The sequence below is a fragment of the Anser anser genome (genome assembly GCF_964211835.1).
Source record: "Anser anser genome assembly, chromosome: 23".
Taxonomy (NCBI): domain Eukaryota; kingdom Metazoa; phylum Chordata; class Aves; order Anseriformes; family Anatidae; genus Anser; species Anser anser.
This window is the reverse complement of record NC_139744.1, coordinates 4,136,417-4,152,369: the sequence shown is the minus strand read 5'-3', so window position 1 is coordinate 4,152,369 and position 15,953 is coordinate 4,136,417. Positions and strand designations below refer to the sequence as shown.

At 46.0% G+C, this 15,953-nt stretch overlaps 1 protein-coding gene across 1 annotated transcript; it reads left to right on the top strand.

Annotated features, from left to right (window-relative positions):
- The first annotated feature begins 14 nt into the window (after positions 1-14).
- METTL2A (methyltransferase 2A, tRNA N3-cytidine) lies at positions 15-15,331 on the top strand. The gene is made up of 9 exons (XM_083809569.1): positions 15-167; positions 2,890-2,981; positions 6,905-7,266; positions 8,617-8,666; positions 9,152-9,212; positions 10,386-10,525; positions 12,324-12,430; positions 12,646-12,711; positions 14,084-15,331. The coding sequence occupies exons 1-9, from the start codon at positions 70-72 to the stop codon at positions 14,233-14,235; spliced, it is 1,128 nt and encodes a 375-aa protein (XP_083665695.1). The 5' UTR covers positions 15-69; the 3' UTR covers positions 14,236-15,331.
- The last annotated feature ends 622 nt before the right edge of the window (positions 15,332-15,953 follow it).

Sequence of the window (15,953 nt, the reverse complement as noted above, 5' to 3'; positions counted from 1 at the left end):
TCTCTCGGGTCGGGCCCCGCCTCCCTCCCCGGGGCGGCGCTTCCGGTTCCGGTGCCGCGCGGCCCCGTCATGGCGGCGCCCAGCGAGGAGGCGCTGCCGCAGCCCCGGCGGCCGTTCGGGAGGCGGCTCCTCACCGACCCTGCCCGCCTCTTCCAGCACAACGCCTGGTGAGGGCGGCCGCCGCCTCCCCGACCCCTCGGCGGGCCCGCTGAACCCCGCTCCACCGCCTTTCCCTGCCCGCTCCCCCTAGGCCGAGGCCCGTGGAGCCGCCGGTTTGGGTGCCCGCGTGTCCCACCGGGGGTGTCCGTGTCCGTGTCCGTGTCCCGGGGAGCCCCAGCCTCGGGGTGTCCCTTCCTGAGGGAGCCCCCGCCCCGGGGGCGCCCAAGTCCCGGGGATCCCGTGCCCCAGGGAGCCTCAGCCCCCGGGTGCCTCTGCCCCCGAGGAGCCCGTGTCCCTGGGGTGCCCAAATCGCGGGGATCCCGTGCCCAGGGGAGCCTCAAGCCCGGGGGTGCCCGTGCCCCGGGGAGCCTCTGCCCTCAGGAAGCCCCTTCCTGAGGGTTCCCCTATCCCCAGGGTACCCCTTTCCCCTGGGGTGCCTGTGCCACAGGGAGCCCTTTCCGTGGGGTTTCCCGGGGAGCACCTGTTGCAGAGAGCCCGTGCCCGAGAGAGCCTGTGCCCCGAGAGTGTCCATGCCCCCAAGCGTGCCCCTTCCTGAGGGTGCCCATGCGCCAGGGAACCCCTTCCCTGGGGTGCTCAAGTCGCGGGGTGCCCCTGCCCCCAGGGAGCCCCTGTTGCGGAGAGCCCATGCCCCAGGGAGCCTCAGCCCTTGGGGTGCCTCTGCCCCTGGGGAGCCCCTGCCCTCTGGGGTGCCCGTGCCCTGGGGGTACCCCTATCCCAGTGTCCAAGTCACAGGGAGCTCTTGTCCCTGGGGAGCCCCTTCCCAAGGGTGCCCCTATCCCTGGGGTACCCCTGCCCCTGGGGGTGCCCATGCCCTAGGGAGCCCTTTCCGCTGGATGCCCAATTCGTGGGGTACCCCTGCCCCCGGGTAGCTCCTGTTGTGGAGAGCCTGTGCCCCAGGGGTGTCCGTGCCCCCAGGAGTGCCCGTGCCCTGGGGTGCCCCTTCCTGAGGGTGCCCGTGCCCCAGGGAACCCCTTTCCTGGGGTGTCCAAGTTGTGGGGTGCCCCTGCCCCCAGGTATCCCCTGTCACGGAGAGCCCGTGCCCCAGGGAGCCCCAGCCCCGGGGGTGCCTCTCCACACCCGTCGCAGCGGTGCAGGTGGCCAGAGGGGTTCATCCCCAGCCTGTCGCTGTGGCAGGGCGAGGCTCCGCATAACAGAGCTCTCAGGGCTCGGGTCAGCCCCGAGCATCGCCCCCCACCATTTCTGCTTCGCAGGAGCCCAGCCACAGACAACTGAACAATTTCATGCCCCTTCCCAGCGTGCTGGCCCGCTGCCCAGGCTCCCCTCTGTAGCGCCTGGTGGGGTGCAGAGCAGGCAGGGGGGCAGCTTGGCCTGGGGCTGGCGGGCTGCTGGGGCTGCCCTGAGGGCTTGGAGGTGCGGAGGAGCCCAGCCCTGCTCGTCTGGTGCTCGGGAGCACCCATTCCCCGTGGTCCTGAGCCTTCCTCGGGTCAGAAGCAGTCAGGATTCGCAGCCTGCCCCCTATTTCAGGAGCACGTGCTGCTTTGCTTCGTGGCCATCGATTCACTGCTATAGTTAATGCAGTATCTGCTCTCAGACACTTACAGCTTTCCCACCCGTACGCACAAGCAGCTGACGTGTAAATCGAAGGGAGGTAACTTCACCCGTCGGCTGCCACGCGATGCCGTAAGAGTGTGGGATCACGCCAGGTGTTAGCGTGGAGCAGGAGGGCTTTGGTTGCAGAAAGCTGTTGTTTTAGAGATGTTCAGGACCCAAATGCTTGAATTTGACGGGAACTGAAGGTATTTTGCATTTCTGAAGTAAATATATCCACTTCAGGGCTCTGGCTGCTATGTTCTGCCTTGTTGAAAATCGGCTATGTTTAATCTGTAATAAAGTAATGAGTGCATGTATCAGCTTGTCATCTATTTTGGGACTATTCTATATCAAAGGTGTGTTACAAAAGCGTATCCTCAATAGTATTTCCCTGCAGAAACTCCCTAGTAATCTGGTTTTTCAGAGACAGTAGTTAAGGCTTTGTTTTGTTGCTTAATATCAAAAGGTTAATTCTTCCTGAGGCCAGGATTGTTCTTCTTGATCCTTGTATTTTGCTTTTCCTTCATTTGTTTTAATGAAAAAAGGTCAAGTGAATCACTTTAATGACTATACAACTTTGTATGCACATTTAAGTTATTAATAGGTTCTTAATGCTTTTAAGATTCCTGCATATTTTTGTCATAATTGGATTTAATATTAATGTAACACCTTACCTTCCAAATAACCCTAGCTGCCCTCTTTCTTTTAACTTGAGAAATAAAACGTAATTTTCTAAGACAGCTAAATCAAACGGACCATGCTGACGACCTGCTCGAGCGAAAGTATGCGAGTGCCAACCTGGCAGTCACCTGTATAGGAACAATTACTTGTTTTCACCGTGGGGGAATGGCAGCTCCCCTCCAAGGAGGCCTGTTTGTGCTGAGTGCCCCGGTGGTTTTGTAGGAAGGGTTTAATTCCTCTCAGCTTGGCTGACCATCGAATAGGGGAAAGGATTAGGGGACAGATTTGGTGTCTCTTGGGATCCCTTCTAGTTGTGCCTTTTGTAATGCTCCAGTAGCTGGTACGTTGCTGCCGAGCTAGAATTGGAGATGTGGAAAAGCTCCACAACCGTCGGTGGGGAGAGCTGTTCAGACCCTTCTCTGTTTGTCTTTGCCTCACGATTCTCAGCTGAGTAGCTCACCTTCATTTTCACAACAGGGATAATGTGGAATGGTCGGAAGAGCAGGAAGCCAGTGCCAAGAGTAAAGTTCAAGAGAACAGCTCACAGCTATTGCCACCAGATAAACAAGGTACCTTTAGATATTGTTGTAACGCATCAGTCCCGACTGTGTGTACAGCAGCAGAACAGTCTGAGCTGCGTGTTCATCTCCATGTGTTCCTCCCTTCCCCCTCTCTCCTGAATTATTCAAAATACATTATTACCAAGTGTGTGATGGTGAAAATGGCGGAGAAGGAGTCTTTCTGTTCTAAATTTACCTCTCTGTGACTTTTCCACCTTCTGCCAAGGCTCGTTCTGGGGAAAAGAAATGACCTTGGTTGGGAGGAGTCATCTTGGCTTGAGATTCTTTGTTCTTGAGATTCTTTGTTCGTGGTGTGTACATTTAAATAGTTGGTAGTGTTTCCTGTCAACAGGCTTCTTTCAGTGTAGAGCAACAGTCTCATATGTGTTTTGCTCTCTAAAGCTTAAGTTCTAACAGTTAATCTTCTGTTTGCTTGCACGCTGTAAGATTTTTTTTTTCCCCTCTTAAGAGGCTCAAATAAAGTAGTGTCCGTTCCCATCCCTACCGAGTTAACAAACAGCACGGTTGTGCTTAAATCTGAAGTGAGGAGAAATGGTTCTATGCTGATGGGAGTGTTTATCGTCAGAGAGGCAGAAACGGGTTTCCAAATTTATTTCCTCGAACTCGGCTTAAAGGATGTCAATACATCTAAAATGAAAGCTTACCTGAACGGGAGTCGAGCTAGAGGTGCACAGCTCTACGGTCAAGTTACGTGGTTGAAGCCGTTCCGGAGTTGGTTAGCACTGCATCTTCACACCTCTTAGGTACCATCCAGTCCCTCAGGTGACGGTGCTTTCAGATTTCCTGTTCTTTGGTATGATAAGAGACTCGTTTGATGATGATCTTGTTATATCCTGCTGAGCTCTAGGATGTATCCGCTCCTTTTGTTCGAAGTAAATTGTGTGTGTCATCTGTAAGGCAGCGCCGAGCACTACTGGAGCTATTCAGACACTTCCCATATAGCTTCCAGTTGTGTTCACAATAGCAAATTTAATTATACCAAACAGCAACCCTCCTAATTTCTTGGATTCCCAGAAGTATCCAGCAGCTTCTATTGTGATACCCATTGTGTTGAGTTCATTTTAAAATCTGGTTAACATTAAAGGCTGCTGTCTGTCATGCTTTGAGAACCTATATGCAACTATGAAATTGTGGAGAAATTTGCTGTTAGAGCAGTTTGTCAGGTCTTCATGATGTATTTCCCAGACCGAACAATGGGGGACAGTCAAATTTTGATGGCCGCTATTCAATAGGAAGCATGTGGAGACAATGGGATGGCTGAAACATAGGGGAGTCAGCCCAGCCAAATGTGCCTGAAGGGTCCGGTATTTTGAGAATCAGAAACGTCCAGGCAGGAGAACAAAGACAGGCTATTGGTCATTATGGCTGTATTATTCTTTGGACTTCTTGGGCTGTCAGAATTTATCCTGAAGAAGGAGGGAAGTTCTGTGTGCTGTACAGAAGGTGTATCTGCTGCCTGGAATCAGAGAAAGAACTGAAGGGTTTCTTGGTTTTCTTTAGAGAAAGCCCCCATGCGACTCAAGGGATCTCTGGTTCTCTTCCTGTCTTTTACGAACAGTTATTTTTGTTTGCACTTCTTCTGCAATGTGAAAGGGTGAGTAGGGGCTTGACTTTGGGTGTGTCCTACCAAAGATGAGCAAAAAGGTCAGGAGTCCTCGTCAAGAAAGACTCTGGAGGAATCCGGCTCGCATGCTGATGTCCTTATGAGCTAATACTACAAAAAGGGTCTTGAAGCAAGTATTATGAGAACTTCTCTGGCAGAAGTTGTGCGGGAAGTCAGACTGAAAAATTAGCATGGTCATTTTTAGCTTTAACCCTGTTTCTTGCATGATCTCTATCAGCTGGCCCTTGGCTTCTTGTGTTTATATTGCTAGCGATCCTTTATTCTAGTGCTTTTAAAATGAACTCTAAATAAAGCTTCCGCACATCTGGGTTGGAGCGCAGCAGCTGTTCAATAGCATCCAACAGAGTTTCACAATAATTTAGGAAGAGCAAAAATGTTGGTGATCCAAAATGGCTGGCTTGGAATATCGCCACAGCTCCTGACGGGAACATCCTGTTACGGTCAGGGGCTGCCATGGCACCTTTAGGGATGAGCAGGAATCGGGCTTTTATATTTTTGTTAGCTGAAAGAGCGTTTTCAGCCGCAGCAGCCTTGTGTTTCCCTACTAGTGCGTGGAAGAAGTGACAGCTCAGGAGTGAGTGCACCCGGGACTGAATCCATAACTCTTCTTCCTCTGACATTAGCAGTCATTGAGCGTCTCCTGTGCAAGTAGTAAACTCTCTTGACTGCTTGTGTTGAGGTATGGTGAGATCACGGCACAAACTTACTGCTCTCTCTAGTCTAATATCAGACTAAAATTTCTTTCAGCGTGGTGTTTAAGGACAAGGCTTCTTAAAAGGAGGCTATGCTTGTAATTGAGGTAAAGAGATTACTTTTATATATAGTTCTTGTGCTTCAGGGATAGATCCTACTAAAAATACGTGATTGACTTCTGATTCTTTGTTAAAGCTATTTTTGTCTATATTTGGGTGAGGCTACTTATTTTTCCAGGTGGTCTTGGTTCCTTCTTAGTATCTCCCTTCAGATGTCTTCTAACCCTTTTGATGCTCTGAATTCAGAAAGACTAGTAAATAAACTGCAGTTCAGATAACTATAATCCCCAATTTTAGGATGCCTGTTTTTTCTCTAAACCCTACTGTTAGTGGATGTTGTGGAGAGGCTACCCATTCTCACATACGGTTGGCGTCTTTAATGGTTGGAAATTTTCTTTGCATTCAGTAACGAACTTGTTGCCGTGCAAAGATGTCTAAGGAGTTGCATCTTATTGAGATGCAGTTGGGGTCTTTGGCCAAGGCTTTTAATACCTCTAGTTGATTACAAGCGCAGAAGGCTATAATTAGCTCTTATTTGCCAGGACAGAAAGCTTACTGCGTTGATGAGAATTCAGGAAACCAATTGGATTCTTCATTTCCCATGGAAAAATAACTCATCGAAATATACCTGCTCTGAAATATGTGAAGCTGTGGAAATAATTCTGTGGATAGCTCTGATTTCATTAGGTTATGGCTTCCTAAGAGTTCTTCCAGCTCTCTGTAATAATCATCTTGCTACTGGAATGTATCTACTTGGTGTGAAAATAGCATTGCTTGATGCCAAAGTTAATTCTTGCAACTTCAGTCCATCCCCCTTAGCTCTGCGCTCTTACTTCAGTTGTAGTGGTCACTTCTTTTCCTCTCTTTTGTTTTAATTTCATGCCTGCGATGTTCCAACCTGCACAGAACAGTGGAAAACAAAGTGCTAAAGACTGAACTCCAGGAACGTTTGTGTAAAACATGCTGTCCTGTAATCCTGGAGTATTGTGTAAACGCTAATTGAGCTTTAGGCCTGTGGAGTTGACTAATTTTGCTGTTTCTCAGTCTGAAAAAAGGGGTGGTGTGTCAGACGGGAGCTCTTCAGCTCCAGGCACTTGTCATAGAATTCCTTAGAAGTTTAAGTGCTTGACACTTAAAGTCATGAGGCTCCAAATGAATTGCTCCTGTGAACTGAATAAGTTAGCGTTAGGGATGGAAGTAAAACCTGGATTTCTTCATTCCAGCCTCCTTCAAAGAAGCCTTTTCTGTTGCCAACTTCCTTTAAATCCTACCAGGAGACAGGCAGTTTCCTCTTTCTATTTTCTTCTCTTCCTTCTTCTCTTTTCCCTTTATTATTCCTAACAAAGTGACAGTAAGGAGGCAGACTGAGTGTTCTTGTGGGATGGTACAATTTAAATCAAGGTGATTTTCAATCAATAACCTTACTTATTATAAGGGATTACAGCAGATATCTGCAGCGGTCCCTAACTGACTGAACTGATTAAACTGAGACCTTCTGATTTGACTGCTGGTGATGTTTTTGTTTGTGTTTACAGAGGAATACGAGGTGAATGCTAAGAGGTACTGGGATGACTTTTATAAAATCCATGAAAACGGCTTCTTCAAGGACAGGCACTGGCTGTTCACTGAATTTCCTGAGCTGGCACCAAATAGGAACCCAAGTCAAAATGAGGACTCTGTGCATGAACATAGTTACAAAGAAGAATCCAACAACGCAGGGCTGGGAAGCTGTGAAAATGGACATTGCTCATTAGAAACCAGGGCGGAGAATCAGTTAAACCTGATAAAAAGCACACCTACATTCTGCACGGAGGAGCTGGCTCCACAGAAGCGTAGTGAGGTGAACCAAAGTTACGGAGATTACCCGGGATCCTCTGCATCTTACCGCATATTAGAGGTAATGGCTATAGAGCAAAGAATCACACTTTGAACAGTCTCTTATATCAACGCTGGAGTGACTGGGTGTAAAAACATGTCACGGCAAACAGCAAGTGAATGGCATGATTGACTTAAGTCAGTAAAATGCAAAAAAGAGAGAGGGCAGCTTAGAACTTGGGGTTCTTTTGGTTCAGACAGCGTCCTGGCAGAGCACATGGGCTATAAGGAGTTTTCCACGCTTGAAATACAAACTATCTCATGTTGAAACAAGCCTTTAAGTCATCTTCTGTGTAAGAAGTTGATTGTTTTATTTGTCTGTATAAATCTTTCCCTTATCTTTTGTGTTTTGTGGTTTTGTGCTAGTTCTTGTTTGCCTTGGGAGATGGATAATGAAACAATGAAACCAAGAATGTAAAGATCCTGTTTGTTTGGGTCCTCCTGATCCACCTGATAGCAGTGGGAATCTCAGATTAATATAGAGTATCACGCTTGTCCTGGGCAAGCTTGTAGGACTTACAAATATTAGACTCCTAACAGCTCATAATGACCTTTTGCTCTGCTAGTTTGTTTAGTGTGGATATCACTATTTTTGCTGAATGCTCATGTGCTGTGGAAGCTCTGCCCTCCCAGGGAGTCAACATAAGCTGCCCTTTAGATTTGCGTATAATCTGAACCCTGGAGACTTCCTCAGACTAATGTTCTTGGTTCGTGGTGGCTTTCCTTTCTCACCTGAGTATTCTTGGTGCTGTCTGTCACTGGGAGCCCTTGGTGGTATTTTCTGCACAGTCTTTCAATTTTACTGATTGTTTAAACAGAGACAAATTCCCCAAACCCAGTTGTGTGAGTCCTCTTTTCTTCAAACGGGAACAAGTAGAAGTAATAGCGGGACAGAATCATTGTAGGCCTAGCTGTAACTTGAGGAAGAGCCATCTAGTGAGGGGAACTCTGAAACAGCAGGATGTAATTATAGTAAATCAAACTTCTTTCTCCATTGCTCCGAATTTCTATAGAAGTTAATGTAACTAATTCCCGGCCTTTGCCAGTGCCTCAGTGACTCATACTGGTTGTTATGCTTGGGATTCCAGAAAAAACAGTTTTCAGAGAAGTAACAATATGGCTTGTTAGTAAGATTTCTGGAAGAACTGCCTAACTTAGTGGTTTCCCACAAATGCTCCTATGTAGGCCTGTTTCTCAGAGCTGAACTTACTCAGAACTTACAGTGATATTTGCAAATGGTCATTGCTGTGCTCATGTGTTACTTGTGAGTTGCTCTTTGTTCCATGGCTGTAGAGAGATGATTTGAAATAGTTGTGTGGGACATGCTGAAGAAACAATTTTCACTATGTACATGTCTGTTTTGCTTGTGCAGGTTGGCTGTGGTGCTGGAAATACGGTCTTCCCAATCCTACAAACCAACAAGTAAGTAGTTCTCAGCAGGTTTTTGCCTGCGTGATAAACCAGCCTCTGAAAAACAATTGGAAAAGTGCTGCATATGGTTTTAGTTTTGACAATTTCGTAGAGAAAGGCCGTATGTAAATGACAGATGTGCCATACAAGTCTTCAGATAATTGTATTTTGAGCCTGGAAATCTTTGGCTTTAGAGTGCAACCTACAAAGCATGATGCGTGTTTGCATGTCTCATTCATACTCATTCAAGCATTTTCATACAGGCCTTAGTGTCTCTCCTTCTCCTGAAGAAAAAGTAAGCAGTCTGTTCTATGTGAGAATAACTGGAACATAAGTGAACAAAGTGCTCCACTCAATTTCGCACAACAGATGAGAGAGAGACATTAAAGCCCGGCATTTCTGCCCCCTATTTTTGTGTTCTGTGAGTTTGAGACACTTTTTTAATTCCTGTGGAGCACCTTTATATAAATTATGATAGTTTCTTTTATTTATTCCAGTGACCCAGGCCTTTTTGTTTATTGCTGTGATTTTTCTACAACGGCTGTGGATCTTGTCCAGGTAAACTCAACGGTGACTTATGAAGGTAGGAAGTACAAGGTGCCAATTGCACATTAACCCAAGTATATCGTAGCTTCCACCAGCTGTCTAGCTATGTTGGAAGCTTTCTGGTTTTAGCTAGCCCTGATGCTGACCCTCATACTGGTAAATCAGGAAAACGAGCCATCAAAGACTGGAGAAATGAGGGAAGCAGGAGTACTGAGAATGTCACATTGGCAGCAGACAAGCCAGCCAGATTTCCTTTCCCCTTTGGTTGGCAGCACTCTTGTAAGTGCAGTGCTCTTTTAGTTGAGTAACTGCTGAACCTTGAAAACATTCAGGCTATTTTTTAACAGCAGCTGAAGTTGGTTTTGATTTGTGTGTGCATTACTGTCACTGCAGTTCTGGGAATGTGGTCTGACTGCTTCTGCACAGACAGCTGTGGAGGGGTACTGCTGTCTGTGGAGCAGGAGGCTGGGATTCAGTCAGAAGATAAATACTGCTAACAAATTTCAGGTCAGAACAGAACTGGGAATCCGTGAAGTATCAAATATAATCAGTCACTTTATGAGGTGAGATGGGAGCGCAGCAGCAGATCCAGCGTGCCATTTCGTTCTCTAAGCTGACACAAGCACTGCTTATAGAAGCCACTACAATCCCTAACAGCAGCTTTAGAAAATTAAACAACTTATGGAAGTCTGCATGAGATTTTATGAGCGTAACTTTAGGGAGCCAGGTGTGATGGTTGGGGTATTGAAAGTAGCTTGCTTGTAGTTGAATATTGATTTCAGTGATGCAGGTGCCCTAACACACCCACTTTCATAAAGATTTCCTACTTAACAGAGTAAATTTCTCACTTCTTTCTACTATTAGTGGGAAATCCAACCTTAAAATTGCAATTATCCCTCAATCCAGTTTTGCGTTTTTTTTTGGCAGTGCTCATTGCCTAAATGTAACAAGTCCAAAGCTCTCTGTAAATCTCCTACGTGTACTTATTTTTCCCTATCTGACCAGGGAGCCCATCAACCCTATCTAGAACTCTGTCTCTCCTATTTAGTTCAGTGAAGCTGAAACAGGTCTCTGGACACATCACGTCATTATGTGAAAGTTGAAGTGCTCCCATGTCCAGATAATATGGAGATCAGGGGCTGCTGATGTGTGCTAATTCTCTAATATCTCTCCCCTTAAATACAGAACAATGCAGAATATGATTCTTCTCGCTGCTTTGCGTTTGTCCATGATCTGTGCAATGACCAAAGTCCTTTCCCAATGCCAGATGAGAGTCTTGACGTTGTCATTCTTATCTTTGTCCTCTCAGCAATTCTCCCAGAGAAGTAAGTTTTAATAATTCCTTCCGGTTCCAAAGAAAATGCACATAGAACTGGAGTTCTTTACTAGGGAAACTTTAAAACAGTACAGAGAAAGTAAAAACTTTAATGGTTGAAGTCTGGCTGGTGACCAGCGGGAAGTACTTGCCATGTTGTTATACCTTCTTCCATTTCATTCAGTTTAGATAAGGCTTCTTATTAATCTGTTCAAGTTATGCTGTCATAACTTATATCACAGACTTAAAATTCCCTGGCTGTATCTCTGTAATCTCAATGTATCTCGTCTTCTTCATCTCTGCAACTTCACTACTTCATCTCTACAGTTTTATGGACTTCACATTGAAGTCAAGGACTAAAACAGCCTGCAGTACTGATGTATTTTGAAAGTTGCACCACTTTTGGTTGCACAAAGTAGTGATATTGGGAATATCAAGAAGGGTTTTCTATTGCAGTCACCGGTTGCCAAGAGATCTTGTACCAAAAATGCCAAAGAGATTTATCAGACTGGCTAATAACAAAGCTCACTGTACTCCATGATGTTGCTGCATGGGATCTCCCTGGACCGTTAAGTTGAGGAGGAGACTGGTAGCTTTCTACGTAATGAATTATTTAGCTTCAGCACTTGCTAGATAGTAAAATGATCTGTGCGCCATCCATATCTTTATGGAGTTTAATTAACTAACAGTTGAATAGGGAAACATTACACAGTTTGACCACCTGTGTTATAAGCATGGTGCAGAGAGGCTGTTAGCAGCTAAATAGCTAAACTGTTATTTGCATGAACTCTGCAAGAGCAGGAAAGAGAATCTTGTTAAATGAAACGTCTATCCGGAGCAGAATACATAAGAGATGTTTGATGGGTAGTAATAGGCAAGAACTAATGGGAAAATGCTCCTTTGAATACTTTTAGATGAGGCTGCTGGAGCTGAGCCTGCACTTCAATATGTGGAGATGAAACTCGTAGAGCCAGTGTAAAAGTTGTAAAAATGGCTTGGTGGTTGGGTGTCAGGGCTTTGCTAGGTACGTGTAAAGCTCCAGAGTAGGTCTCCTCATATCGAGGAAAATTAAAGTTTGTTCTGTGGCTGGTCCAGTTTTTTGCTAAACCTCTGGAAGTGGAACTTGCAGGTACTTTGTTTTAGCAAATTCTGGTACGGGATAGGTGTAATTCTGAAGTGCTGAATGGCTGTGGTTGAACTCTTGCTGTGGTCATGGTTGCTTGCCTGTTCTGAACGCCAGCCGCACTGAGCTCTCAGCACCAGTTTGTGGGAGGTATGCTGCTGTATTTTTAGGCTCCAATACTAGATGAATTTCTCTTCAGCAGGTGGGAAGAAGGGAGGGGGCAGGTTCAGAAAACAGTTTAGAAAAGTACTGTGCTTAGCATGATGATGTGCTATGACCTATGAAATGCAAATAAATGACTTAAATATTCCTGTTCTCTCTTTAATATTCCCTTTGGTTTTATTTCACAGCATTTTTCTTCAAGTTCACTTTCTGCTTGTTTTACAAAAACCAGTAGAGATATTTTTGTAATTAGTAAGAGAGAGCAATTAACCCCTGCTGTGGTAGGCTAAGTTACCCATGTAGAAAAAAAAAGCAGAATTGGGGAGTGTCAGAAAAAAAGGTGGCCAAATAAAATCAACCCACCTAAGCCTGCGAGAGCTCAGAAAAGTGCCAATTTTTGGTAGCTTTTTGTACGAAGTTGAAACAGAAATGAAGCTTTATACCTTCTTTTTGGGAAAGTAGGCTAAGTAAACGGGCGTGATTTTGCAGACTGTTGAGTACAGCTTTTTTGTTCTTTCCTCAGGATGCAGTGCATCGTTAACAAACTGAGTCGCCTTCTGAAACCAGGAGGAATGATTTTGTTACGAGATTATGGCCGCTACGACTTGGCCCAGCTTCGGTTTAAGAAAGGTATTTTCATTTCCCTTGGGGAGCCTTACCAGCTCACTAACGGATGATGCTTCTCTGGAGTAGTGTCTGCCCTGTTTGGGAGGCAGCTCATTAATTCTCCTCAAGCACAGCATGTGCTGGGAGGAGAAGTGCCTCTTGTCGTTATATGCAGTTGGATGGCAGTTGTTGATTTTTAAATGATAGCTGGTAACTGTTTAAATCCTTCTTGCCCTTAGGTCAATGTCTGTCTGATAACTTCTATGTGAGAGGTGATGGCACCAGAGTCTACTTCTTCACCCAAGGTAGGAGGCTAGAAAACGTCCCTCTGGCTCTGCTCACCTCTTTTTTGTCCTTGTGCCCTGTTTTTGTCACTAGATCTTTCCAGCCTGTTTTTTCTTGGAGCAGCGTGAAATACTAAGTGTCTCCCAATTGCACGGGGGCCTGGGCCTGACACTTACTGATGCGAATGTGGCACAGTGAATTCTTAAGCAGAAGATCCTTTTTAGTTTAAAACTGGTGTATTTGCTACACTGGGAGGAATGGGAGTGGAAGAGCTCTCCTTGAATCTTGTTGCCTGAGAAGGATGCAGTGAGATGGACACAACTGGAAGGTCTTCTCTTAACTTTACTGACACAAGGGAGTAAGAGGAGTGTGGTTCAGCACAAAGCTGAGGCAGCCTCCTCGGTTTTGTTGCTGCTTTGTGTTCAGCAGGGTTTGTATTTCTCTCTCCTTATCACCAGTCGCACCTCCAGTCACTTCCACTGAGGGCACATCTGCAGAGTCTGTTTTAGAGCAGTGGCACAACTGCAACAAACCATTCCGTTCCCTGCTGCACAAATCTTGTTTGTCACAACAGAATTAATGTTTAATGCGTGTTTGGCAAACGCTTCGCTATGGCAAGCATCTGATAAAAGAGCACAAGCTGAGACCTGTTAGCCCTTTTCTACAGAAACTCCGTACAAATCACGTGCTCCCAGGCTGCAGTTGAACGAGCTGTCTGCTGCTCAGCAGGACTCTCTCTGGCTTTGCCCAGGGCCACTGTGCTGGGGCACTGTGATACTATTTGCTTGGTCAGGAATACCTAACAGTGTAAGTGTTGCAGCCTTGAGGGCTCTTGGTGCTTTGATTGGGCCCCAGCTGGGTGTGGTTTTTTACGGATTTTTTTTTCCAGACTTAACCTTAATGAATCCAGTTCCCCTCCAGCCTATACAGCAAAGATCTTATTGCCACCCTTTTGAAAGTGTAGGCCTGATTCATCTGATCCCGTTCTTTGCTCTTGCAGACTCTGAAATCCCTATGGGGGGAGGGAGAGGGGGAGGGAATGGATCTGTCCCTGCTCGCCAGAAGATGTTCCCTTAATTGTTTACTAGAGGCAATACCCAAGTCTGGAATTGCAGTTGTTTTCTCCCTGTCAAGCCTCTGTAACTCTAGTTGTCCTCACAGTACTTCTTTCCTTCCTTAGTAGGAGGTAAACTCAAAGGAAACTGGTGAGACTGTGATCTTAATCCCCCCATGCCACAGCAGTTAAGTCCAGTCTGATCTTCACATTTCCCTGCCAGACAGAGACCGTGAGTTTCCTCTGGCCCATCTTTCAACTCTGTTTAGCCCTCAGCGTGAGCAGGTATCAGTTAAATGAAAGCTGTAGCATCCTTATCTCCTTCTCTCTGCTTACAGATGAATTAGATGATCTCTTCACAAGAGCTGGGCTGGAGAAAATCCAGAATCTGGTTGATCGGCGACTGCAAGTGAACCGTGGGAAGCAAATGACAATGTATCGAGTGTGGATCCAGTGCAAATACCAGAAGCCTGCTGCCCCTCAGCCATGAGGAAACAGGGCGTGCTTTTTAGATTCAATCTTCTTTATGGCCATGTGCAGGCTCCTCCTGGTGAGAGCTGTTAGGGAGGCCAGCGTGCACAGAACCTCAGTGCCTTTTACAGTGCCCAGCATCGCTTTGAGTGAATTTTGTTAAGGACAAATGCTCTAGGAGGAGACCAAGCAGTATTTTAAATGTCTTGCCACTGGGCTGAATTTTTAAACTTGCTAATGGTCTTAACAATGTAAGAAATGGCCATGCTGTCTAAGAGCAGCTGAGCAGGCTGAATAGCAACTGACTTTCACTCTGGATTTCTACATGAAGCAGAAGGAGATCTTCAACCTTACCTCTGTGTTGTGTACTCTTGTCTTAGGGAAAAAAAAAAAATAATCGGTAAGTCTGCCTTTCTTCGTGGCTGGTCACTAGGCATGATATGGATCCCTTGACCTACTTATCTCATGCAGCTCTCTTACAATCATTCAGGTTTGTGCAAATCCACAAGATAAAATACGCTGGTCGAGGTCATGACCTAAGAGCATTCTAGTTTCTCTGTGCCACCTTCCCCATGGATGCCTCCCGGTGAGCAGGTAACCTGTGGAGAGAGCAGACTATGCTGCCTTGCCCCTTACTGTTCACAAGGATGTTTGTCTAGGGAGCAAGCACACTGTACCTCAGGTGCTGTAAATTCACATCAGGCAGGGTTCAGGCTTTCAAACATCTGGGGCTGATGCCAGTTTTAGGGCACCTCCAAAGTGCAGAGAATCAAAAGCAGATTGTGAGACCAGAGTTTATGCAGAATCCATTTCCTGCTTTTTCTGCTCGAGCAGTCGGAACTGTTCTTGCTGGCTGAAGTCAGGTGACAAGCTGCGCTGCCCTGTGATGGTGATGTGCTAAACCAAAGTAGACAAGACACCTGTCTTTGATAAGAAATCTGAAGAATGTCTACCACTTTTCTTTAATTTCTCAGAGGAAGCCAACCTTGTGGCTTTCTGACGGTATTTCCCCACCTTTGACAGCTAACATCTTTTATCTCAACTTGTTTTCTTTTGTGATTTTTAGGGTGTGGTACAACAGGTATTAGAATAAATTTTGTGGTAACGCTTTTCAATGCTGGTTTGATTAATACAAATCAGGCTTCCACAGAAACTCACGTGCTTCTGGAGGATTTCAGACACTGTTAGTAGCTGCTGTTTTTTTTTCCTCTTCGATTATCTTGGCTCTCACTATTGCCTTCTCACACCTCTCAAGGAAAGAAAGCCTTGCTGGTATCTCTTAGCTTGTTTTAGCTCATGAAGTAACAGTGCCTACTGAGTGCAGCACTGGCTGAAGAGCAGTTTGTGTACTAGTACTTGTAGCTTACAGTTGCCTAAGAATAACTGTCAACTATAAAGGCACATAGGTGATGAAATAACTGCTGTCTTCAAATGGGTGAGAAAGGGTAAAAAGATGAGGAAGTGTCACTGCTAGATTTGGAGAGTCTGCAGGAGTCTTCATGGAGCATACTGGTTTGTGAAGTGCTGGAAGGGGCATGCTCTTTGCCGGACATGAGGTAGCACAATCAACTCACAGCTTCCACATCACTGTGTCTCCCCACAGGTATTAGTATGTCTTCTAACGAAGGCCTCTGAGCCAGGACATTTCAGCCGTTCCTGTGGAATGGTGACCCAGCAAATCCATTCACGGTCCAAAGGCAGGCTGCGGTGCTGCGGCAGGCATGGAAGTGCATCACT